We start from the raw sequence: 26,959 nt of genomic DNA, 5'->3' as shown, positions 1-26,959 counted from the left end.
CAATTCCAGCCTTGGGTCACTGTCTGTGTGGAGTCTGCATGTTCTCCCCGTGTCTGCATGGGTTTCCTCCGCGTGCTCCGGTTTCCTCTCATGCCAAAGATGTGCAGGTTAGGTTGATTGGCCATGCTAAATTATTCCTTGGTGTCAGGGGGATGAGCGGGGGTAAATATGTGGGGTTATGGGGATGGGGCCTGGATGGGATTGTTGTCGGTGCAGGATAGATAGGCTGAATGGCTTCCTTCTGCATTGTGGGGATTCGATGATGGAACCTATTTGCATTTGGAAGCTGAATTTTCACCAAAGAATTAAAGACGACACTGCATTGGAGATAACATTTTTATATCAATATAATCAACATGTGACATATATAATGTATCTTCCTTCTTGAAGGAGTTTTTGAATTTAAAAAAATTAAATAGGAACATCTGAGGATAAAATTGTGCTTTTGATTCATTTAATCTTTTTGTAGAATATTCGACAGATTCTGTATTCGTTTGTGTTCCTCGCTACTTTGTGATTCAAGTGCAATTAATAATTTTATATCCAGCAAGCCTGCTGTTTATAAGGAATCAAATCATTTTCAACAAATCAACTGAGAAATCACTCATTAAAACTGGAGTAACGTTTACCTGTCCACAAATATTTTCTTTCACAGCTAATGTCCGATACTCATTCCTGATGTGAAACGCTACCCTGTAAAACTTTCCCATGTATTTCCTTCCGAAGGAGACTTTAAATTTTTGTTCATCTTCCCCAATGACCCTCATAAGACTTTTGGACAGGAAAAAGGCAGCATCCCCTCTCTGGAGTGCTCTACACCACTTTGCCAGGATTCATGATGGATTTTGGATCCAACGTCGCCTTAATTTCCTTCATCACTTGCATACCGACAGCACCAATTTCTTCAGACAGGAGATGTCGCTTACCCAGGCCTATGCCGTGCTCCCCAGTACAGGTTCCGCCCATGGCCAGAGCTCTCCTGTGGGAGAAAGAAAGGGGAAAAACCCAATTGGTGAGCTAGCCTGTTACAATACAGTATTTTCCCCATTCTGTACAATGCCTCAGCTTAACTGGATAAAGCACCAACTCTCACACAGATCTGTTTGAACCTTTACTAAGACAACTTTGTCAGTTCCCAGCTGACCCATGAACCGAGGAATGGGATAAATCAATACTGAATCATCATTCCATACAATCAGAGAATCCCTACAGTGCAGAAGGAGGCCATTCAGCCCATTGAGTTTGCATTGATTCTTCAAAAAAGCATCCTTCCCAGCCCCCCACCATCCCTGTAACCCCGGCATTTACTCCACTAATCCCCCTAACCTACACATTCTGGGACACCAAGGGACAATTTAGCTTGGCCAATCAACCTAACCGTACCAAACTATGCTCTGGTGACACAAGTGGCACAGTGGTTAGTACTGCTGCCTCAGGGACCCGGATTCAATTCCGGCCTTGGGTGACAGTTCAGGCGGAGTGTGCATGTTCTCCCGGTGTCTGCGTGGGTTTTCTCCAGGTGCTCCGGTTTCCTCCCAATGTCCAGAGATGTGCAGATTAGGTGGATTGGCCATCCTAAATTGCCCCTTAGAGTCCAAAGATGTGCAGGTTAGGGGGATTAGTCACGGTAAATGCATGGGGACAGGGCGGGGCGGGGGGTAAAATGCTTTTTCAGAGAGTCAGCGCAGATATGATGGGCCAAATGACCGTTTTCTGCACTGTACGGATTCTACACACTGCTTTGCCAGTTGCAAGGATAGGAACAGTGAGTAAAACCCACAAGTTCATTTTGTTTCAAAATCTTTGAAAATACCTCAGAACCTCTTTTTATTTTAGTTTAGTTGTTTTATTCTGAAAAATATTCCCTACCATTTTTGTTCCAATGCAGTCTCTCTTTCACAGCCGGACCAGGTAAGCCTTTGACAACAAGTTGCAAAGAAGCTATTAAAAATATCTTCCATGCCCAGCAATGAGCAAATCCTCGCCTTCAAAATACACTCACCTGATGAAGGAGCAGTGCTCCGAAAGCTCGTGATTCCAAATAAACCTGTTGGACTTTAACCTGGTGTTGTGAGACTTCTTACTGTGTTTACCCCAGTCCAACGCTGGCATATCAACATCAAAATACACAACCTTTTTTCAACAGGAAACCTCATTCTCTATCTCCATTGAGAACAGCGATCTTTATAAAACATTACCTCACTGCATTCTCACAAATAACAACAGCTTCAACAAAACCCCAGGGCTGCTCCATGGACTTCCACTTGGTTGACTCAGTGTCAGCGTGACTAATGTACACGCAGATGTTAAGTGTGTTCCCAAGACTGTAAATCTCTCCATGTTACACTTGTAAATGTGAATGTATGAAATACCAGGATGGAGAAAGATGATTCTGTCCCTCAATGCTCCTCCTCTGTAGACACTGCAGCCTCTTGTGCTTCGTTCACTAACATCTGATAATAACACCAAGGTGACACAATTAATTTCAGGAAAAACTGCAAAATTGTTTCCAAGAAAGCAATCTAAGCAGCTTTGAATGAGGTTAAGTGACCCAGAGACCTTCCCGCAAACATCATCCCTCGGGAACTTGTTCAATCCTTTTTCAAAGGACTGCTACGTTTGAACTATGGGTGGGACTTTCCAGCCTCGCTCGTCCCGAAACCCACCCGAGGTCAATGGACTATCCATGGTCCGTCTCTCGCCTGCTCCGATTCCCGTGGCGGGCGGGCTGGTAAAATTCTGGACATTCTATCTATAAATTTGATATTGAAGCTGTTGTCTGCCTCTCTGGTTAGGCGAGGGACACATTGACAATTTTAGTTTTTTTAAATGACCTAAAAATAATGGGCCTGGTTCTCCAACCTCGCCGGCAACTGGGATTCTCCAGCCCTGTTGCAGTGAACAGACACTTGGCTAAGTGGCAAATTCTCCGTTCTCGCTGGCAGCGGGGCGTGAACAGCCAGAGAATTCCGGCCAATTTCAGTTTTTACATAAGTACCACTCCAGTCTTCAAAGGGTAGATGCCGATTCAAAACTTATTCTGTTTTTCCCCAAATACTTTCTGTAGCTTTCATCCACACTCACCTGTAACTGGTTCAGTGACTGGAAAAGCAATTGCAGTTCTCAACAATGCAGCTCTTCTCGTGGCTGCTAGGGGAGCACGTGAGGAACTCTGCTCTCTGACTACTCCTCGGGAACTCATCTCTGTGGCGCAATGTGTTAGTGCTATATGTGTACTGAGCTTTTATAAATATTCCTACCTATTTTCTAATCACTGATGCTGATGATTTCTTCCCAAGTGAGGTAGTCTATTTGACCTCCCCAGATCATCCCTTCATAGAAGTGCGCGCCAAACACTACATCAAGTGGACCTCTCTCCAATGAATCCGGAAATTAGTTATTGTTTTACAGCCAGATACCATTCAATGCTTTGGTCACAACTCTTTCTGTGTTGTAAAACTCTATGACTCTCTAACTTGAAGATGTAGGGCGAGATTTTCCAGCCTCTCAGCCGTGTGTTTCCTGCCGGGGGGAAGTAGCGTGTTGTTTGCTAGTGGCGGGATTCTCTGGTCCCACTGCTGTCAATGGGAATTCCCATTGACGTCATCCCATACCAGCGGAAAACCCGGGGCGGGGGTGCACTGCTGGAGTATCCCGCTGGCGTGAACATCTGGAGAATTCGGCCATAGTGTGACTAGTGCATTGTACAGCTTCAGTCTCAATGTTATATTTTGCTTGATTTGGCTATCTAGTTCAGCATTGTTATTTTGCAAAGTTCTGCAATGACAGGATTTCTTTTGGTTTCCGCCCACTAAGTTGATTCAATATATTCAATACCCCTCTTCCTTTTTTCCAATGTGTCCTTGGATTTGCATCCTTGCCAACTGGCAGTGGCTTTAGGGGGCTTGGTCAGTGTGTCTGTGTTTAAGGCCAGGGCAGTGCTGCAATGGCATTTCCTCCCACATCCAATGACTCAGAACTGTGGCTCTATTCTCCCAGTGCCATTCATCGCACGAGGCAGGGATTGGAAGGTTTACATTCTGTGGAGAGGAACTTTTCCCAAGAACTGAAGTTCCGACCTATGTATACAGAGGCTGCACTCGCTTCTCTTATTGCTGGGAGTGGGAGAGAGGACAGAAAGATCTGCTCCTCTGAACATGTTCTAGCTTATATTGTGGGAACATCAAACAGCTACTCTGAGCAAGTATCAGAATGAACAATACTGAGGCTGCTGCAGACCAATAGCATCTGCTAATCATTAGGCCACAATCTCCTTTCCTTTTGTTTTGTCAACACACTAATAGCTGTCAGCTTTAGGGAACTAGTAAACTTGGGCACTCTGCAGCCAACAATGCACATTTCATACTGTAGGCACTCTGGGGGAAATACGTCCAGCAGAGCCCAACAATTTGCATCACTGGCAATGTGTAAATCTTTTAATCCCGGCTCTAAGCAACTGAAGCACAGATCATCCTGTGAAATTCAACCTCCGATCATTTGGGATTGCGTTTTACATACCGTTATTTTCCACACTGTATCCATTGCTGAACTGGAGTAATCCACCTCAACAACAAGATCACAACTCAACCCATCTGAAAACACTTTGAAAAATGCAACTTTCTTCTCTTACGGGAAATCAGGTATCGCAGCATCAGAAAAGGGGCGTCTCGTTGTGTACCTACTCAACCTCCTTTCAGCATTCACTAGAGAGTCTGATTGGATCTTCTCCTTTGATGGAGGAGCATGCTACCGACTCCACATGAACAGAGTTAATCTGAGCAGACGTGCTAATTATTTTGACATCAATGAAACAGAGATTTCTAAGAAGGCTTGAAGTGATGAACACACATTCTTTGGGAATGTATAGTATCCACCTTAGGGCATTACGACTAAGCATGAGGTCAGCAAAGTGCTTGACAGCCTGAGGGAGGGCACCTTGAGTGTGAAAAGTTGAATACAATCCACAAATGGGTCCAACAGTGGCAAATAAAATTTAATCAGTAAATTAATGGTGTTGCAAAGTAAGAAAGGCCAATGGGTGTTCTATATACTCTAACCATTAGATCTGCAGTGTCAATTGAATCGGTGCTAATTGTGAATTCACTCACTCACATTATCAATAAACAAAGTGAATAGAGTGTTGACTTATATTGATGTGGAGATGCCGGCATTGGACTGGGGTCGGCACAGTAAGAAGTCTCACAACACCAGGTTAAATTCCAACAGGTTTATTTGGAATCATGAGCTTTCGGAGCACTGCTCCTGCATCAGGTGATTCTGGTGTTGTGAGACTTTTTACTGTGACTTATATTGTTAATTGAATCGAGTGATAAACAGTGCTCTAATCACCTTCGCTGCTGTGCCCTGTTTTGGACAGTATAGAGAACCAGGATGCTGATGCTGAGTGTCACAATACTCGGAAAACTCGACACTCTTCCAGCTCTGGCCTCTAGTTCACTCTGATTTTCATTGCCCCACTCGCTGGTGGTTGTGCCTCCAACTGTCTCGGCCCTAAGCTCTGGAATTCCCTCTCTAAACCTCCCTTACCTCCTTTAACACACACCTTTGATCAAGCTTTAGGTCACCGGTCCTCAGATCCCTTTAGGCTCTTTGCCAATCTTTTTGTGAGGTGCCTCGGATATTTTACGACCTCTAAGATGCTATGTAAATGCAAGCTGTTATTGTAAGGAAATGTCTAAATGGTACAGATAAAGATCAATCTTTAGTACCAGATAATTAGTTATGATAGTTGGGCAGGGTGGATAGCTTAAAGAATGTGAAAGACTAATTTAGAAATGGCTTCTTATGCAAAAATATTTTTAAAATGGGCTCCCAGTAGGGGAAGGAGGCAAAAGGCTTTGATAAATTTAAGGGCCAGTTGGATGACCTGACGGAATTGAAAGCTTTTTATTATTGCTAAAGATGATTGAGTTATGATGTGGAGATGTCGGTGTTAGACTGGGGTAGGCACAGTAAGTAGTGCACTCACCTGATGAAGGAGCGGCGCTCCGAAAGCTCGTGCTACCAAATAAACCTGTTGGACTTTAACCTGGTGTTGTGAGACTACTTACGATGATTGAGTTAAAATAGGCTAATTACATCAATTGCCTGGATTTAGCTGCGACCTTGCCTGTACGATTGCTGCCCTTGTTCTAAACAAGACAAGGTCGCTGTACCTGGCCAATCTATCCGTGAACTCTTTCACTGTCCCCTTTTCATCCTCATTCTCTGTGTTCATAATCATCAAGCAGTGGAAGTTGCCATCTCCTACGTGGCCAACAATAGGTCCTTGAATTGAACAAAACAAATGGTGAGCTCTTTCATGACCGATGCAATCAAAAGATTCTAGAAAACAAGAATTGCATTTAGATATAAACAGCAAAATACTGCAGGTGCTGAAAATCTGAAATAAAAACAGAAAATGCCAGAAAAACTCAGCAGGTCCGGCAGCGTCTGTGGAGAGAGAAACAGAATTAACATTTTGAGTTAGTATGACCCTAATTCTGAAGAAGAGTCATCCAGACTCAAAACATTAACTTTGTTTCCCTCTCCACAGATGCTGCCAGACCTGCTGCATTTTTCCTGCATTTTAAAACATTTGGACATCTAACTACGTTCAATCATATCCAATAGAATAAAAGTTCCTGAAAGGAGCCACAGTTTAAGCCATGTTTGTTAGATGGCTAAGCACATTGCTTCCTTTGGATATTCCTTTTAAAACACAGGAACATTTAATCAATCCAGCCGCGAGTTCGCTCCAGCATTCTATTAGAACATGGAAATTACCCTTTTTTTTGCTCCATATCTATTAATACTCTTAACTAACAAATCTACTCATCTGTATCTTGGAAATTTCAATCGTCCTTTTTCAAAGACAAAATTCCAGGTTCCCAGTGCTCTATTTGTGGAAAACCTGTTCCTGATTCTGCTCCCAAAGAGTCCAGCCGTAATTTTACAATGAAGCCCTCCTGCTCTGGATTCCTAATCTTTCTCTGTACCTACTCCAGCAAATCCCTTCATAGAAACCTACAGTGCAGAAGGTGACCACTCGGCCCATCGAGTCTGCACCGACCACAATCCCACCCGCCCCTATCCCTACAACCCCAGGCATTTACCCTAGCTAGATTCCTTGATAATTTAGCGTGGCCAATCCACCTAACCCACCCATCTTTGGACTGCGGGAGGAAACTAGAGCACCCAGAGGAAACCCACACAGACACTGGGAGAACGTGCAAACTCCACACACACTGAGCCAAGCCGGGAATCGAACCCAGGTCCCTGGTGCTGTGAGGCAGCAGTGCTAACCACTGTGCCACCATGCCGCCCTTGCTAACCATGATGTCACTTTCTCATTTTAAAGATCTCAATTTGATCAGCTCTCAATCTTTTATCATTAAAATGATAGAAAAAGTTGCTAAGTCTCTGCTCTTTGTGATTTTTATTAATGACTTAGAGGAGGGGGCTGAAGGGTGGATCAGTAAATTTGCTGATGACACCAAGATTGGTGGAGTAGTGGATGAGGTGGAGGGGTGTTGTAGGCTGCAAAGAGACATAGATAGGATGCAAAGCTGGGCTGAAAAATGGCAAATGGAGTTTAACCCTGATAAATGTGAGGTGATTCATTTTGGTAGGACAAATTTAAATGTGGATTACAGGGTCAAAGGTAGGGTTCTGAAGACTGTGGAGGAACAGAGAGATCTTGGGGTCCATATCCACAGATCTCTAAAGGTTGCCACTCAAGTGGATAGAGCTGTGAAGAAGGCATATAGTGTGTTAGCTTTTATTAACAGGGGGTTGGAGTTTAAGAGCCGTGGGGTTATGCTGCAACTGTACAGGACCTTGGTGAGACCGCATTTGGAATATTGCGTGCAGTTCTGGTCACCTCACTATAAGAAGGATGTGGAAGCGCTGGAAAGAGTGCAGAGGAGATTTACCAGGATGCTGCCTGGTTTGGAGTGACGGTCTTATGAGGAAAGGTTGAGGGAGCTGGGGCTGTTCTCTCTGGAGCGGAGGAGATTGAGGGGAGACTTAATAGAGGTTTATAAAATGATGAAGGGGATAGATCGAGTGAACGTTCAAAGACTATTTCCTCGGGTGGATGGAGCTATTACAAGGGGGCATAACTATAGGGTTCATGGTGGGAGATATAGGAAGGATATCAGAGGTAGGTTCTTCACGCAGAGAGTGGTTGGGGTGTGGAATGGACTGCCTGCAGTGATAGTGGAGTCAGACACTTTAGGAACATTTAAGCGGTTATTGGATAGGCACATGGAGCACACCAGGATGGTAGGGAGTGGGATAGCTTGATCTTGGTTTCAGATGAAGGTCGGCACAACATCGTGGGCCGAAGGGCCTGTTCTGTGCTGTACTGTTCTATGTTCTATGTTTCTTATCTCCTGTTTTTATTACAGTGTTGGTCAATGTAAGCTTCTTTTTCAAAATAGATCAGATATTACGGTTTTACATATTGTAATGGGCAAATTGTGCGTGAACAATCATTTCCCATTGTAATGTTTCTGCTATACTGCAACCCAGACGCGAGACAGTAAGATGGTCTGCACCGCATGTTCCATCGCCGTTCTGTGAGTATCTAACAGGATGCGTGCTAATGTCTGTTAGGACTGAGCAACAAGCTGAGAAACAGCAGGGTATTCCCTTACTCTGCACTGTTGACAGGGATCACCCACAGTGTTTCGTCAGTCTATTTAACAGATTATCTCCTGGAATAGTCACAGAGCGACCCAGGAAATAAAACATATGGCACCCAGTGTGACACTGAGCACCAGCGGTGGCTCACCGTTCTCAGCTCAGGAAAAAAAATTGCAGCAGCAGATGCTGGAATCACAATGGTTTGGTATAGGTAAATCCTAGCATTAGTTACAGCTAACCTGTAAGGTTTGACCTCACCAAGTCTTCTTTCGTAGCCACGATGATTTCAGGTAGCTTAGAGATTGGGACGCACACATCTGTGGAATAACCCTTCGGAATGAGGGAGATGTTGTCTCTTAGTTCAGCTAGTTTGAAAAGGCAGTTTGAAGTTGGTGAAATGAAGGTCAGAGCCTCCTTACCTCACAGCCTGGGTGCAGGGCCCGAGCAGCATACCATGCACTGTGCCGCGCTTGCCACAGCTTGTTCCGGGTTTCTTGATCTTTTGCCCAAGCAAATTCAGAACCACTGTTTGCCTTCGCTATCTCCTCTGTGGGGAACCAAAGACAAGAGTGACAGGGTGGCAATCCAACAAAGAATTGGGGCAGAAATAGCAGACTGCATGAAGACTAGTTTGTCAGCTCTGGTTAGCTTTATAGACAGTAAGGAGTGTCACAACACCAGGTTAAAGTCCAACAGGTTTATCTGGTAGCAAAAGCTTTCAGAGTGTTCCTCCTTCTTCAGGTGAGTTTGAAGAAGGAGCCTTCACCTGAAGAAGGGGCTCCGAAAGCTTGTGCTACCAAAAAAACCTGTTGGACTTTAACCTGGTGTTGTGAGACTTCTTATTGTGCCCACCACAGTCCAACGCCAGCATCTGCGCATCATAGCTTTATAGAAGCAGAAGAAAAAGCAAAAATATTAAATACATCCAGACCCCAATTCGCAGCTTTAAATAAATGTACAAACATCTGTAAACGTCACATTAATGGGTCTGGAAGCCCCCTGTTGTCAGTGGTTTCCAGTATAAATCTGCCTCAGACAGTTTGAACGGTCTGTTTTATCAGCCCGGGGGGGCGGTTGTATTGTACAATAAAGCCACTGGCACAATGGATGTGGACACAGGATTAATGCCAAACAACATTTCATTTTTCTCAAAAATTGAAAACGCTGGAAAATCTCAGCAGGTCTGACAGCATCTGTGGAGAGAATAGGCTCGGTGGGTGGGATTTGCCGGCTGCACTTGCCCCAAAACTGGAAAATCCTGCCCGAGGTCAACAAACGTTTGCATGGTCCAGCTCCCATCTGCTACGATTCCCGTGGCAGGTGGGACAGGAAAACTCCCCCCTATGTTTCTAAGCACAACAGATGGCAGTATGGTGACTTGTTACCCCTGTGCTGACCCTCTTCCTGCATCACTGTAGCTCGACTTGCAAGGACAATGTGTTTATAAAAAAATCTATTTTACCCAGCAGCTCATCCCATCTCCTCTCAATGGTATGGACATAATGTCAAGAAGCGCAGTTTATCAGTGATGGATATTAAAACGGGGCTTCGTCTGATTGAAGGCGGCACAGTGGTTAGCACTGCTGCCTCACAGCACCAGGGACCCAGGTTCTATTCCCGGTTTGGGTCACTGTCTGTGTGGAGTTTGCACGTTCTCCCCGTGTCTGCGTGGGTTTCCTCCGGGTGTTCCGGTTTCCTCCCACAGTCCAAAGATGTGCGGATTAGGTGGATTGGCCATGGTAAATTGCCCCTTAGTCTCAGGGGGACCAGCTAGGCTAAATGCATGGGGTTATGGGGATAGGGTCTGGGTGGGATTGTAGTCGGTGCAGACTCAATGGGCCGAATGGCCTCCTTCTGCACTGTCGGATTCTATAATTGTGTGACAAAGCCATCTGCAACCCAGCTCAAGTGAAGGAAAAACTGTAGAAAAGGATTATAAAATAGACAAATTTTATACTAGCATTAACCCAGTGATTATCTTCAGTGATTCATTCTCCAGTTATTTGGTTGGAGTGGGTGGTGGTGCATGCTTAAAAATCGTGACCTCATTTGAACGGCCAGTGTCGCATCTCTGTGACATTGAAGACAAACAAATGTAACAGAGTTATGGCTTTGGACAAAGCTGCAGTTTTTCTAATGAAAAATAGAGGGAGTCAGGACAAAACATTCCAGGTTTCCTCCGCAGCATCTTCAATAAAAGGATTGTCCATGCTTATAATGGCTGACAAAAATTGTCTTACAAGATTTAGATCAGAAATTTGACTGGGTCTATTCAGAGTTTGTAGCATTCCATTGTCATGAAATATAGAAACTAGGAGTAGAAGTAGGCCATTCAACCCTTCGAGCTGCTCTGCCATTCAATGTGATCATGGCAGATCCTCGATCTCAATGCCATATTCCCACCTTCTCCCCATACACCTTTACACCATTAAAATCTAAAAAATGATCTATTCACACCAAAATGTATAACTTCACATTTAGCCGCATCATATTGCATCTGCCATGTGTTTGTCCACTCAACTCAACTTGTCTAAATCACCTTGAAGCCTCCTTTCATCCTCTATACAACTCTCAATTCCACGCTTCATGTTCTAGTTCTGTGCTCCTCTGCAAGTGAATGGTTTTCCATGGAGCGTGGATGTTAATGAAATCTCAAGGAACTCAGATCACTCCGAAAATATGCACACGAAGAAACCTTCAAGTGACGTTATGTCTGGAAGGTCAACCTAAAATTCAAGGCACTGAATTCGATTGACATCCTGTGGGATACCAGCATCTGGAGGGTGGGTGTGACAACTCTTCATCATACAGATTGTAGGAGTTTATAAACCCCTTCTGTTGAGTAGGACTAACAACCCCATCGACTGATATGAAGACGGTTAAGACCATGGAAGCAGAATTCATGTCGGCATTTGTCAAAACTCTGAACCGGCCTCTAAGTCCTTTGATTGTTCGCCCATAAGAGAGTATAAGTTTACAGAAGCAAAAAGTATGTTTACGCCAAGAAGCCTCAAGCCAGACTAAAGATCATCAGAATTACTTTTTCTTACAGGGTAGTAAATACAGAACCCAGAGGCCCCATGAGTAGAACTGAGGAAGGGAAAAGGAGGCAGGACTTTGATTGGAGTTGTTTATAGAGATCTGGGTTCAAAAAGTGAGATAAATAAACACAGAACTCTGAGAAGCTTGTTCCAGAAAAACAGAGTTGTTAGAATGGGAGACTTTCATTTTCACACAGGCCAGGAGAAGCGGAACAGCTCAAGTCACAAAGGCACAGAATGGAGAGAATTCAGGTCAGTTCTCTGGAACAGGCTGAATTTTACACTGGGAGGGAAGTGGTGACCCCACTTCTGATTGGTCACCTCATCTGTGGCAGCTGTCAGGACACTAACAGGCCGGAGGTGGGCCTTCCTCTCACTATCTGTTACATTCTTCTTATCTTCAATGTGAACGTACCATTCATACAAAAGGATGGTGAAACAATAATGTGGGTTCTTTATAAACAGATAGTGTTCATTGTTCATCAGCCGGGGCATTAAGTTTAAAAATTGGTAAGTCATGTTGCAGCTTTATAGAACCTTAGTTAGGCCGCACTTGGAATATCGTGTTCAATTCTGGTCGCCACACTACCAGAAGGAAGTGGAGGCTTTGGAGAGGGTACAGAAAAGATTTACCAAAATATTGCTTGGCATGGAGGGCATTAGCTATGAGGAGAGGTTGGAGAAACTTGGTTTGTTCTCACTGGAACGACGGTGGTTGAGGGGCGACCTGATAGAAGTCTACAAGATTATGAGAGGCGTGGACAGAATGGATAGTCAGAAGCTTTCTCCCAGGGTGGAAGAGTCAATTAATAGGGGGCACAGGTTTAAGCTGCGAGGGGCAAGGTTTAAAGGAGATGTACGAGGCAGGTTTTTTTACACAGAGAGTGGTGGGTGCCTGGAACTCACTGCTGGGAGGTAGTGGAAGCAGATGCAATAGTAAGTTTTAAGGGGCGTCTGGACAAATACATGAATAGGATGGGAATAGAAGGATACAGTCCCCGGAAGGGTAGGAGTTTTAGTTCAGTCGGGCAGCATGGTCAGTGCAGGCGTGGAGAACCGAAGGGCCTGTTCCTGTGTTGTAATTTTCTTTGTCCTTTGTTCGACTAGGCATTGTACATCTGGTTCCCAACACTGCTGCTTGCAGATTGACGAGAAGTCATGGACTAATACATCACATCCTGTCAAGGTGTGTAATTTTTCTTTATTCATAGAATCCCAACAGTGCAGAAGGAGGCCATTCGGCCCGAGTCTGCACCGACAATAATCTCACCCAGGCCCTATTTCTGTAAACTCACCATTTACCCTGCTAATCCCCCTGACACTAGGGATAATTTAGCATAGCCAATCTACCTAACCCGCACATCTTTGGACTGTGGGAGGAAACCCATGCAGATACGGGGAAAACATGCAAACTCCACACTGACAGTGACCTGAGGCTGGAATTGAACCCAGGACCCTGGCACTGTGAGGCAGCAGTGCTAACCGCTGTGTCGCCCATATTCATTCTTGGTATGTGAGCCAGGCCAGCATTTATTGCCCATCCATGATTGCCCTCGAGAAGGTAGTGGTGAGCCGCCTTTTGAACTGCTTTGTCCATGTGATGTAGGTACACTTATGGTGCTGTTAGAGGGGGAGCTTTTTTTAATTAATTAATGGGATGCGGGCACTGCTGGCTAAGCCAGCATTTATTGCCCAACCCTAGTGGCCCTTGATAAGTTGGTGGCGAGGTGCTTTCTTGAACCGTTGCAGTCCCCGAGGTGTAGGTTCACCCACAGTGCTGTTGGGGAGGGAATTCCAGGATTTTGACCCAGTGACAGTGAAGGAATGGCGATATATTTCCAAGTCAGTATGGTGAGTGGCTTGGAGGAGAATCTCCAGGTGGGAGTGTTCCCAGGCATATTCTAGATGGTAGTGATCATGGGATTGAAAGATGCTGCCTAAGGAAGCTTGGTGAGTTTCTGCAGCGCATCTTGTAGATGGCACACACGGCTGCCACTGTTCGTCAGTGGTGGAGGGATTGAATGTTTGCGGATGGAATGTCAATCAAGCGGGCTACTTTATTCTGGAAGGTTTTGAGCTTCTCGAATGTTATTGGAGCTGCACTTATCCTGGCAAGTGGGGTGTATTCCATCACACTCCTGACTTGTGCCTTGTAGATGGTGGACAGGCTTTGGGGAATAAAGAAGTAAGTTACTCGCTGCAGGATTCCTAGCCTCTGACCTGCGCTGGTAGCCACAGCATTTATATGGCTAGTCCAGTTCAATTTCAGGTCAATGGTAACCTCCAGGATGTTGATAGTGGGGCATTCAGTGATGGTATTGCCATTGAATATAAAGGGGCAATTCAATGTGTACTGACTGACAGTAATTTAAGATTCCCTCCTTTAAAGGTACAACATCATCATAACCACAACATTATAGGAGAGGAAGTGTCACCTCCAAGAACTGCTGGCCAGTGGGCCAGCAGATAAGTTGATCCACAGTGCCATTAGGAGTGGCGGCCACTGCTGGGACTATAAGCATTCCCAGAGGGAAGATACCAATAGAGCAAGACTTAAAGGGAAGGCTGGCAGGCGCTGGCAAGGGTGGCAGGGGTGAGGGGGCATGATTGTCCAGGCGGAAGCAGAGGGAGAGATAGGGGAAACTCAGGAGCAAGAGTGACCTTGGAGTCTCTGATGGGCACAAGGTGCCAGAAAAGGAGTCACCCCCCGCCCCCCCCACTGCCTGGCTACCAGTCTGCCAGGTTTCACCTAGTGGCAGTGGAAGGAAGCCCTTAAGTGGTTATTAATTGGCTACATGTGAGAGGTCTTGTCGCACACTGGGTAGCATCCCTTCCCCGGAACCAGAAGTTCTGGGCTCAAATCCCACTCCAGGACTTGATGGCCAAGGAAGATGTGTTTATATACAGCTGAACAGGTTGAATAGCAACATGTAAATCCTGCCAACAGCAGGTGAGAAGAATGGGAGAGATACTTGGAAAGAAATTGGAGCTTCTACCATTGCTATCTGTAGCTCCAGGCCAGCGGGTTAGGTTGATTGGCCAGGTTAAAAATTGCCCCTTAGAGTCCTGAGATGCATAGGTTAGAGGGATTAGCAGGTAAATATGTGGGGGTAGGGCCTGGGTGGGATTGTGGTCGGTGCGGACTCGATGGGCCGAGTGGCCTCCTTCTGCACTGTAGGGTTCTATGATTCTATGATTCTATGAGAACATGTATGTAAAACTGAATGTTTGTCACAACAGCTCGGGACTTCTGAGGGTGAGGCGGTTGGCTCAATTGGCGGGACAGCCAATGTGGATCAGATTGGTGCCAACAGCATGGGGGTCGATCGCTGTTTCTGCTGGGGTGGATCCAGGACCTGCCTCCTTGCCCTACCTATGGTGGAGGACATGGCACTGTGGACCTTTGGGCGAACAACTCAACAAGAAATCCAAAAGATTGGTTAGGTGCGTTGGCCATGCTAAATTCTCCCTAATGTACCCGAACAGGCGCCGGAGTGTGGAGACTAGGGGATTTTCACAGTAACTTCATTGCAGCGAAATGTAAGCCTATTTATGACACTAATAAATAAACTTTAAAAGAAGAATTGGTCACATAGGAGCCTCATGTGTCCCATGGATGAGCAGGCTGCCTGGCACCTCCCTCAGAATGGGGGTAGGTTGGCATGGTGCTATTTCCATTCCCTCTCTCAACACCTGCCATTCCATTCCGTAAAATTCCAGCCAATATCATACAATACCTACAGTGCAGAAGGCCATTTGGCCCATCGGGTCTACACCAATTCTCTGACAGAGCATCCTACCAAGACTCTATCCTTGTAACCCCACGTATTTGCCCCACTGCATAATGGGGCAGTAAGGGGTAAGTTAGCATGGCCAATCCACCTAACCTACATATCTTTGGACTGTGAGAGGAAACCGGAGCACCCGGAGGAAACCCACAGGGAGAATGTGCAAACTCCACACAGTCACCCGAGACCAGAATTGAATCTGGGTCCCTCGTGCTGTGAAGCAGAGTAAGAAGTTTAACAACACCAGGTTGAAGTCCAACAGGTTTATTTGGTAGCAAAAGCCACACAAGCTTTCGGAGCTCCAAGCCCCTTCTTCAGGTGAGCAGCAGTGCCACCATGCCAAAATGATCTTGAACCAATTTAGGTATAGTAATCATAATGAGATTGGATTAGTCAATAATCCGATGTTAAGGGAACATCTAGCTAAAAGTGGCCTTTATTTGATTGTATTTGATATTAGCTTTGAGGGAGAGAAGGGTGAATAATGAACCAAGGTTTCATATTTAGTTAAGGCTTAGTTTGGAGGGATGAAGCAGGGATTGACTGCAGTAGACTGGGCAGAAATTTTAACTGATAAAAACACAGATGAACAATGGGCTGTGTTCAGAATAATATTGATTAGAATGCAAGACCTATACATAACCCGAGAGGACAAGACTCTGTTTGTATAATTAAACAACTGCAGTGATGGATGGTATAAGAAAGAATTTACACAGACGTTTTACTCCCACAGACTGGGAGAATTATTTTAAAAAACAGGAAAGAGCTACAAAGAAATTGGTAAGAGCCACAACAATGAAAAAGCTTGTGAGAGATGGCAAGGGAAATTGTAATGGTTTTTGCAAATGCATTAAGAGAAAGTGTTTAGCTAAGGTTAATGAGAGGCCCAGGTTGTCACTTTGGGGAGGCGATAGTGCAGTGGTATTGTCACTAGATCAGTAATCCAGAGAGCCAGGCTAATGTGCTGTGGACACGGCTGATGGTGAAATTTGAATTCAGTAAAATTTTGGAATTTATAAAGTCTAACGATGACCATGAAACCATTGTCAATGGTCATAAAAACCCATCTGGTTCATTAATGTGTGTTTGCTTTAGGAAAGGAAATCTGCCGTCCTTACCCGGTCTGGCCTTCATGTGACTTCAGATCCCACAGCAATGTGGTTGGCTGTTAAATGCCCTCAGAAATGGGTAATTAGGGATGGGCAATAAATGCTGGCGCAGCCAGTAATGCTCACGTCCCATGAATGAATAAAAAGAAAAAGACTGGCAATGGCTGACTGACTGAATCGCTGCTTCACAGCAGAGAATGAGGACACTGAGGATTGAATCAAGGGGCAGAGCTAACTAGATTCAGTCTTTTCTTAATGGCAATGGAGGAGCTGGTTAAAGGCCCTGAAAGAAGTAAGTGAGGAAATTGTCACTGGGTTAGTCATCAACTCTCCTTAGATGTCACTCCATTGATTAAGAAGGGTACAAGAGACAAATTAGGAAACTTTAGGTGTATTATTCTAACAAAATGACTAGAATCTTATTCGGGATGGAGTGAGTGAACACTTGAACAATTGTGAGCTGATTAACATGGATTTTATAATCATTGGGTCATGTCTAATTAACTGAGTTGAATATTTTCAACAGGTAACTAGCACAGTACATAACAGAGTGTCAATGGATGTTATTTACATGGACTCTCAGAAGACATTCAACAAGGCTCCACATTAAGAAACTGTGAACTGAACAGTACTTGGAAGTGGAGGCAACCTATTAGTTTGGATTGGGATATAGACAGGAAGGAGAAAGGGTGTGATCTCAAATTGGCAGGATGGACCTAGTGGGATTCTCTGGGGGTCTGTAGTGGGGCTATAACATTTCACTGCATAAATGGTACAGATGAATGAACAGAGAGCCATATATCAAATGCATTAGCTACTTTGCAGCCTTCAGGGTTCAACATTCAGTTCAACAATTTCAGATCATAACCTCTGACCCAATTTCTTCAGACAGCAGCTATTAGTGAGGATTCTGCTAATTCCCACATACACTTTCTCTTGACCCATCACTTGTTTCTTTCTCTGTCCAATCACCATCTTCTTTTGCCTTGCACCATCAATCCCGTTGTCTCTTCGGGTCGAACTTTCTTATCCGGCCCGCCACGGGAATCTTAGCGGGCAGGGGCAGACCATGAAAAGGTCTGTTGACCTCGGGCAGGTTCTTCCGGCTTTGGGGCCCTTAATCTCTCTTGTCTTCCAGCCTATCAGAGACCTTCCCTTTTGATCTTCCTGCCCCTGTACTTGTTTAAAATCTGTTACATCTCTAATTTCTTTCAACTCTGACAAAAGATCATCAACTTGAACCATTAGGGCAAATTTTACCGTCCTGCCCAACATGGGAATTGGAGCGGGTGAGGGGCAGACCATGGAAATGTCCATTGACCTCGAGCAGGAGTTTCCGGTTTCGGGGCAAGCAAGGCTGGGAAATCTCGCCCGTTAACTCTGTTTCTCTCTCCACACACACTGACTGACTTGCTGGCTATTCCAGCGTCCACAGTATTGTGCTTTCACATTGTTGCAGTATATATATAGATGGGAGCAGTAGGTTGTAAAGGGCTTTTGATAAAGCAAAAGAGGGGGCAGAACTGTTACGGATGGATTTCAATGTGGATAAGTGTGGTGGAATCCACTTTGCATCCAAGATTGATAGACACAGTATGTTTTTACTGGTGAGAAGCTAAGACCTGTGGATGAACAGAGTGATTTAGGGATCCAACTGAAGAAATCACTAAAAGCTAAAGGACATGGATTTGCCAATTTGCTAATTTGCACCTTAGTGCCAGGGGGATTTGCAAGGTGTGGGGTTACGGGGATAGGGCGTGGCTGGGATTATTGTCGGTGCAGGTTCAATGGTCTCTTTCTACACAGTAGGGACTCTATGACATTTACAAAAAATAATTAAAAAGGTGAATGGAACGTTGGCTGGAATATAAAGAGATGGAAATTCTGATTGAGCTGTGTAGATCTCTGGTTCGACCCGGGTTGGAGTTACATTGAGACCTGGACACCTGTAGAAGGCCTTGAAAGGGATGCAGATTTACGGGAATTATAACTGGACTAAAAACAGTTTCAAATACAAGTGCAGGATGCATGGACTATTCACTTGAATATAGAAGATTTAATTGAAGTGTTTAAGAAAATGAAAGGATTTAATCAGATAAATATAAACAATTTCCAGGTGGAAAAATGCAGACAAGGAGGCATAATCTCAAAATGAGAGCTAGACCCCAGGGCTGGTGTGAGGAAGAACATGCAAAGGCTAATGGAAATTTGGAAATCTCTCTACCCCCATTGGCTGTTGGATTTGGGACAATTGAAATTTTAAAACAAAGATTAAATTTTTGAACAGTAAAGGAATTAAGGGTTATGGTGAGCGGGCAGGTAAGTGGAGCTGAGTCCAGGAAAAGATCAGCCATGATCTTATTGAATGGTGGAGCAGGCTCGAGGGGCCAGGTGGCCTACTCCTGCTCCTATTTTTACGTTCTTATAGGTCATTGTTAAGCAAAGACATTAAGGGTTACAGAACCAAAGCAGGCAGATGAGGTTGAGGTACATGATTAATTGAATGTTGGAACAAGTTGAAGGGCTGAATGGATCATTCCTGGTCCTCTGTTCCTATGAATTCTAATTTTGTCAGAATAATACACCTAAATTTTCCTAATTTGTCTCCTCTACCCTTCTTAGTCAATGAAGTGACATCTGAGGAAGCACCTTTTGAGAGTTGATGACTAACCCAGTGACAATTTCCTCACTTACTACTTTCAGGGCCTTCAACCAGCTCCTCCACCGCCATTAATAAAAGACTGAATCTAGTTAGCTCTGCCCCTTGATTCATTCCTCGTTTCCCTGAACCTTTGATATAGTGTCCTCATCCTCTGCTGTGAAGCAGCGATTCAGTCAGTCAACCCTTGCCAGTCTGAATCTGAATGTTGAACCCTGAAGGCTGTAAAGTAGCTAATGCATTTGATATATGGCTCTCTGTTCATTCATCTGTACCATTTATGCAGTGAAATGTCATAGCCCCACTACAGACCCCCAGAGAAACCCACTAGATCCATCCTGCCAATTTGAGATCACACCCTTTCTCCTTCCTGTCTATATTTCAATCCAAACTAATAGGTTGCTTCCACTTCCATGTACTGTTCAGTTAACAGTTTCTTAATGTTCCTATGAATGACAGAATGGTGTCATGCACAAGGGGGCCATTCAACCCATCATACCTGTTCTGGATCTCGGGAAGATTAATCTATTTAGGGCCACTCACCTTCCCTTTCCCAATAGCCCTGCAAAATTTCAGCTTCAAGTTTGAAAGCAATTCTCTTTTGGAAGTTACTATTGAACCTGTTCCACTGCCCTTGTGCAACTCCCTGCATTTAGAACATTCTTCTGATCTCGTCTCTCGTTCTTTTGCCAGTTTATTCTGTCTAGAGCAGATTCCCTGCCTGTTAACATCTTCAGAGGCAATCTGAATAAATATTTGGTTAGAAATAAAATTTGAGATTATGGGCGCAGCTGTCGACCGAGGTGATTAAATAGCTTGAGGGGCAGGGCACTGGGGTCAGAGTTGGGAGAGGGGAGGATATTGTCGCTGGAGGGCAGCAGACCCAGGAGGAGGTTGATAAATATTCCAGAGCCTTGCTCTATTATCTTTGGGAATTAGGGAAGATTCATGTTATACTTTCAATCGGGAGATGGGGAATGTACTGATGTCAGTCAGTGTTAGCTCATCTACAGAAACCATATGAAACTGGTCCATTGAGGTTTATCATTTGATACGAGAAGTTTGTGGGTTCAAGACCCTCTTCAGAAACTTGCTTAATCTAGATTGACACCTTGGTGCAGCATTGAGGTACTGCTGCAATGGTGGCGTTGCTGCAATGGTGGCGTTGCTGCAATGGTGGCGTTGCTGCAATGGTGGCGTTGCTGCCTTTTAAGACCCCATTTTCAAAACCAGAGACGTTCTCTTAGAATCATAGAGTCCGGCAGTGCAGAGGGAGGCCATTTGGCCCATTGAGTCTGCACTGACTCTCCGACAGAGCATCTTACCCAGGCCTAATCCCTGCAGCCCCACGTATTTACCTATCGATTTACCTTGCTAATCATATTGGGACACTAAGGGGAAATTTAGCATGGCCAATGAAACTGGCATGCGCGTCTTTGGATTGTGGGGGGGGGGGGCCGGAGCGCCCAGGGGAGACCCATGCAGGCACGGGGAGCACATGCGGGTTCTACACACACGGTCACCCGAGGTTGGAGTTAGGCCCGGGTCCCTGGCGCTGTGAGATAGCGGTGCTGGCCACCGTGCTACTGTGGTCAACACTGTTACAACATTTTGTCTCTGTAATTTAAAGGAAATCTCTGGAATTTTCCCAATAAAATGTCACCTCAGGATCTCGTATCTTCTGTTCCTCCAAGCTGTTGGAATAGTGTAGGTTAGATGGGCTTTAGATTGGTTTCACAGGTCGGCGCAACATTGAGGGCTGAAGGGCCTGTACTGCGCTGTAATGTTCTATGTATTTCTACTGCAGCTATCAATCTGAGTGCAGTCAGCCAGGTGCCATTCTGACTGTACTCTCTTCACATGGCTTTGCTTTACTGGAGATTTGGTGTTTGCTGATGAGAAATCCCTGCCTTGCTACACACACCAGTCGTCAGAAATTGAAATCTGTAGAGCTTGCTACTCTCTATCCTTTGAATCTAAGATAAAGAAGATTTCAAAAGGTGGCCACAAAACCCTCAACGGTCTTTATGCTGCGCTTAATTTTCACATCACACAGTGTCAGCAAAAAATGATCCAAGGTTAATGTCTCCAGGAATCTCATTGCAAAGGGTCCTGGCTCTCAATTTACACTGCATTTTAGCACTGACATTAAATGCAACTCACTTCACATCAGTGTGAAAATGTGCAGTGTAAATATGATGTGGCGATGCCAGTGTTGGACTGGGGCGGGCACAGTAAGAAGCCTCACAACACCGGGTTAAAGTCCAATAGGTTTATTTGGTAACACAAGCTTTCGTAGCGCTGCCCCTTCATTGAAGGAGCAGCGCTCCGAAAGCTTGTGTTACCAAATAAACCTGTTGGACTCTAACCTGGCGTTGTGAGACTTCTTACTGTGCAGTGTAAATATACAGGGTCGAGATTCTGAGAAGGTGTGCGGTAGAAAGTAGAACTGTGAACCTTTTCCAATTCCATTCTCCATTCTTATCATTGAGACAGCAGATGCCATTTCTGCCTTGTGTACAAAGGCCATTTATGGCCGTTTCCCCTTCACTTTACAACATCAATGTCACTGACAGATTTTTCTGACCTTGTCTGATTTGTCACTGTGACTAAAAGATGGAGGTAAAATGACCGTGTCAGGGTCAGGGGGCTGCAAAAACAAAACCCAACCCCTGCAAATGGAAGGATAGAGAGAAGGAAGTCTGAGAGAGAGATTGAGAGCTTACCCGTGGTCTGAATCTGTTCTTCCACCCCTTTTTCAGTGCCATGAAATTCCAGGAATAATGTTGAAGCGACAGTATAACTCAGTTTGCTGTATTTGTTGCAGGCATCCATCATTACATCATCCAGGAACTCTGGGGAACAGATGTTTGTACGTTAAAGTAAGTTGTTGTGGTCTAATTGTTTGAAGACAGTTACTGTTCGGTATGCCAGACTTAACCACAATGTTCAACAGTGCAGCAGTCATTTCCAGTCAAAGACCTATCCAGTGACGCTCATTTGCTTTTCACTGGAATAGTTTTATAGAATTATAGAATCAGTGAATCCCTACAATGCAGAAGGAGGCCATTCAGCCCATCGAGTCTACACGGACCACAATCCCACCCAGGCCCTATCCCCATAACCCCATGCATTTACCCTAGCTAGTTCCCCTGACACTAAGGGGCAATTTAACATGGCCAACCCACTAACCCACACATCATTGGACTGTGGGAGTAAACCAGAGCACCTGGAGGAAACCCACACAGACAGTGATCCAAGCCGGGAATCGAACCCTGGTGCTGTGAGGCAGCAGTGCTAACCACTGTGCCACCATGCCACCCATTCTATTATATAGAGTGAAATGATGCTGCTACTTTCTTTATAAAGATAACTTATCACCAAAATAAAAGATGTTGATTTGGTGACTGTGTTGTAAATAACGCCTCGTTTATAATGTAAATTGGTATCAAAACAAGTTGGTAAAGGAGACAAGGGGGAGATAGAGAGAGACTGGCACTGGAGGTGGTTCCAAAGAACAAAGAACAACAAAGAACAAAGAACAATACAGCACAGGAACAGGCCCTTCGGCCCTCCAAGCCCACGCCGCTCCCTGGTCCAAACTAGACCATTCTTTTGTATCCCTCCATTCCCACTCCGTTCATATGGCTGTCTAGATAAGTTTTAAACGTTCCCAGTGTGTCCGCCTCCACCACCCTGCCTGGCAGCGCATTCCAGGCCCCCACCACCCTCTGTGTAAAATATGTCCGTCTGATATCCGTGTTAAACCTCCCTCCCTTCACCTTGAACCTATGACCCCCTCGTGAACGTCACCACCGACCTGGGGAAAAGCTTCCCACCGTTCACCCTATCTATGCCTTTCATAATTTTATACACCTCTATTAAGTCTCCCCTCATCCTCCGTCTTTCCAGGGAGAACAACCCCAGTTTACCCAATCTCTCCTCATAACTAAGCCCCTCCATACCAGGTAACATCCTGGTAAACCTCCTCTGTACTCTCTCCAAAGCCTCCACGTCTTTCTGGTAGTGTGGCGACCAGAACTGGAGGCAGTATTCCAGATGCGGCCGAACCAACATTCTATACATCTGCAACATCAGACCCCAGCTTTTATACTCTATGCCCCGTCCTATAAAGGCAAGCATGCCATATGCCTTCTTCACCACCTTCTCCACCTGTGACGTCACTTTCAAGGATCTGTGGACTTGCACACCCAGGTCCCTCTGCGTATCTACACCCTACACCGGGACATGTTTGAAAAGACAAAGCTCAGGATTACTTCTCAGGTTAATGAAGGACCCAATATGAAGCAGCTTAGTTACTGGAAATGAAGCTGCTTCAATTGCCTGATGTCTAAGAGGTGGCACAGTGGCCAGCACTGCTGCTTCACAGCGTCAGGGACCCGGGTTCAATTCCGGCCTTAGGTCACTGTCTGTGTGGAGTTTGCACATTCTCCTCGTGTCTGCGTGGGTTTCCTCCGGGTGCTCCAGTTTCCTCCCACAGTCCAAAGATGTGTGGGTTAGGTTGATTGGCCATGATAAATTGCCCCTTAGTGTCGGGGGATTAGCAGGGTGAATACGTGGGGTTACGGGGATAGAGCCTGAGTCGGATTGTTGTCAACGCAGGCTTGATGAGCCGAAAGACCTCTTCCTGCACTGCAGGGATTCTATGATTCTTATTCAAGGAAACTAAGGTGGTATGTCAACAAGGGGAGAATTAATGGAAAATTGGTAATTAACATTTTGGGCTCAAAAGCTAAAAACATTTGGCCCCATCCAACTCAAAATACAATCTCTTCATCAGGTGGAACATTCAAATTGCACTTTATAGAGACGCCTGAGATCGTCACTTATCCTGTACCCACATACAGGTCACAGCACACCCGTGTACAAGTCATGCCTCACCCGTGTACAAGTCATGCCTCACCCATGTACAAGTCATGCCTCACCCATGCACAAATCAAACCACAGCCACATACAAATCACAACACATCTATGTATAAGTCATCCCTTACCCCGTGTACCTATCTATGTACAAATCAAACAGCATTCGTGTACAAACCATACCTCGCCTGCACCCGTGTATAAACACAGCATGCTGTGTAAAGGTCATGCCGCACCTCATACAGACCATGGATGGGTCAAACCATTCCAGGGTCAAACCATTCCAGGATCAAAGATAAGGTAACTCATTGTGCCTTTATCCATCCTACTTATTTTGCAATGTCAATCCGACAGCAATCTCATTCATTCCCTCTCGTTGGTGCTTTAGGTATAACATTACACTTTAAACTGTAAAGCTTACCTATTCTTGCTATGGGGATGCCACACTGTAATATCTGCACAGTGCAATCCACCGCTGCTTGCACTGTTGGGAAGGAGCAGACTGCAGACACCATGGCTTCTGGGATTCCATAGAGACGCAACATAGTCTTGGTGATAATTCCCAGAGTTCCTTCAGAGCCAATGAAGAGATTGGTCAGGTTGTAACCTGCAGACGTCTTCCTGTAGCAGAGAGTATCATGTTGAATCCATGCATCAACTCAATGTCATGTCTCTCCATGCTGGCTAAACAGGTCCACAGATTGAATACCCCTCCCACACTGGGAAAGTCACAGCTTTGAGTTCTGCGAGTACTCACCATGAAGACTCACTTGTTTGTTACATGAGATTGTTCCACTCTGAGGTCAGTCACTGACTGAAGTAAAACGAGTAAACAGCTGTATTTATATAGCACCTTTCAGCAGATCCCAAACCACCTCACAATCAATGAGGAGCTTTTAAAGTGCAGTCACTATTGTAACTGTAATGTCCTAACTATGAGAGGGTTTGTGGGTTTTAAACAAAAAGAAAAGATGTGATTTGCACACATTGATTCCGACGAACAACAACAGATTTATTGAAGGAGCTGTGGCCTTTGCAGAGTAGAAACTGAAACTAAACAGCAGCCTGTGAAACACCCCAATGACATCACCATCAAGTTGTGGTCAGCTCTTAAAGCAATTATACAACCACATAAATATATAAGAGTAATGTGGGAAAGGCAGGATTAAATAGCAAAGACAGACTAAATGGAATGAAATAACTGTTGGGATGAACTGATTTTAGTTGCTGCTTGTGGGATAGGCTTTGGCCAGAACATTATGGGAAGGAACTGCCCTGCTGTTCATCAAATTGGGATCATTTACGTTTGCCAGAGAGGGTAGATGGTGTCTTGGTGTAGCGCTGCATCCAAAAAATACTGCACTGGCCTGTCAGCCTAGATTACATGCTCAAGTGTGGCTTAAACTACCAATTTAGCCAAGGCTGATATCCAAGTGATACTTAGAAACAAGATGTTCTATCTTTTGTTGAGAAGCAGATGAATAAGGGGATTCAATGGCAAAAAAATGACCCTTTGCTACAACCCACTCATATCCCTCCTACTGGCAATTTCCAACGTTCTCCAAGACCAGCCACAGAAATATCATTTAATAATATGTTAAAAAATATAATGTAAAGTTAAGAACTAGTATTTGAGGGATGTACTGTTTTGATACCTAAATCTTCGCTTCTGTCCTGCTGTGTACATTATCCTGCCGTCTGCCAGCACCACCTCCAGGTTTATGACATTTTCCCTCATGGTGCCATATCGCACTGCATTTGTACCCGAGGCACTGGTGGCAGCCATTCCGCACAGAGAGGCGTCAGCACCTGGATCTGCAAAACAAACAACAATCTGCTTTGGAGTCAGCTCTCATTGTCTCAGCATTTTAACTTCGTCCCTCCTCTTGTGGGGGCTCCAGTATTCAGGGAAACATCCCAATCAGGACGTGTACCAAGTCCCTTCACCCGGAATGACCCAATGCCCACTGACCTGTACTGGCTGCATTCCCAGCAGCTGAGCCAAGGTTGACATCCAAGTGATGCTTCATTTTAAAATTTGTGTCATTCTTTTCAAATGTCTCAGTTGCCTCGCCCCTCATTACCTATCTCCTATCCCTATCTCCTCCAGCCTGACGATCCTCTGAGATCTCAGTGCTCCTTCAAATATGGCCTCAGTGCATCTCCAATTTCCAGCGCTCCTCCACTGGTGGTGGTGTTTTGAGCTGTCCATGCTGTGTGCTCAGAGTTCCCTGGCTAACCCCATCCTTCTCACTTTCATGCTTTAAGATGCTCCTTAAAATCTACCTCTCTGACCCAGCTTTGATCACCTGTTCTAATATCTCTGTACGTGAACCAGTGCCAATGTCTGTTTGATGTGATTTCTGTGGTTAAAGGTTAGTTGCCACTGTGGTTAAAGGTTAGTTGCCACTGGTGTTGGTTAAGTAAATACCCGGTGACTAACCGATCAGGGTTTGGAAAAATCTCTCACGAACTGGATAATGTTTAGTAGCTTTTCCCAGTGCTGATGGGAGAGCTGCATTTGCCAAGCAATCTATTTTGTTTCGTGTTCAATTAGACTTGCTTTTTCTGACTGTACTAATAGACCTGTAGATCTACACATTGTAGGTGGGATGATCGTTTGTTTTAATAAAAGACTTGCATTGATGTAGCGCCTCAGGATTTGACAATTAAATATTTCTCCAAGTGTTGTGACTATTGGAACGTTGGAAACAAAGCAGCCAACTTGTGCACAGCAAGCTCCCACAAGCAGGACAGTGATCATGGGCAGGGTAATTCCTTCTTTGAACTCATGCCATGAGACCTTTTGTATCCACCTGAGAGAGCAGCAGG

General features: G+C 44.9%; 1 protein-coding gene across 1 annotated transcript in view; it reads right to left on the bottom strand.

Moving 5' to 3' along the window:
• Positions 1-322: 322 nt before the first annotated feature.
• The window catches only part of ldhd (lactate dehydrogenase D), a 49,324-nt gene continuing 22,687 nt past the window's right edge, over positions 323-26,959 (bottom strand). The window contains exons 5-11 of the mRNA XM_078211041.1: positions 25,783-25,942; positions 24,549-24,748; positions 21,973-22,101; positions 9,069-9,196; positions 8,889-8,979; positions 6,177-6,288; positions 323-979 (exon numbers count right to left, since the gene is read on the bottom strand). Of these exons, the coding sequence (XP_078067167.1) occupies positions 814-979; positions 6,177-6,288; positions 8,889-8,979; positions 9,069-9,196; positions 21,973-22,101; positions 24,549-24,748; positions 25,783-25,942 (986 nt within the window). The 3' untranslated portion in view covers positions 323-813. The remainder of the gene's footprint in view (positions 980-6,176; positions 6,289-8,888; positions 8,980-9,068; positions 9,197-21,972; positions 22,102-24,548; positions 24,749-25,782; positions 25,943-26,959) is intronic.

This window comes from Mustelus asterias, chromosome 4 (assembly GCF_964213995.1).
Source record: "Mustelus asterias chromosome 4, sMusAst1.hap1.1, whole genome shotgun sequence".
Classification (NCBI taxonomy): domain Eukaryota; kingdom Metazoa; phylum Chordata; class Chondrichthyes; order Carcharhiniformes; family Triakidae; genus Mustelus; species Mustelus asterias.
Note: the sequence above shows the minus strand (reverse complement) of the source record. Positions and strands in the feature narration are given on the sequence as shown.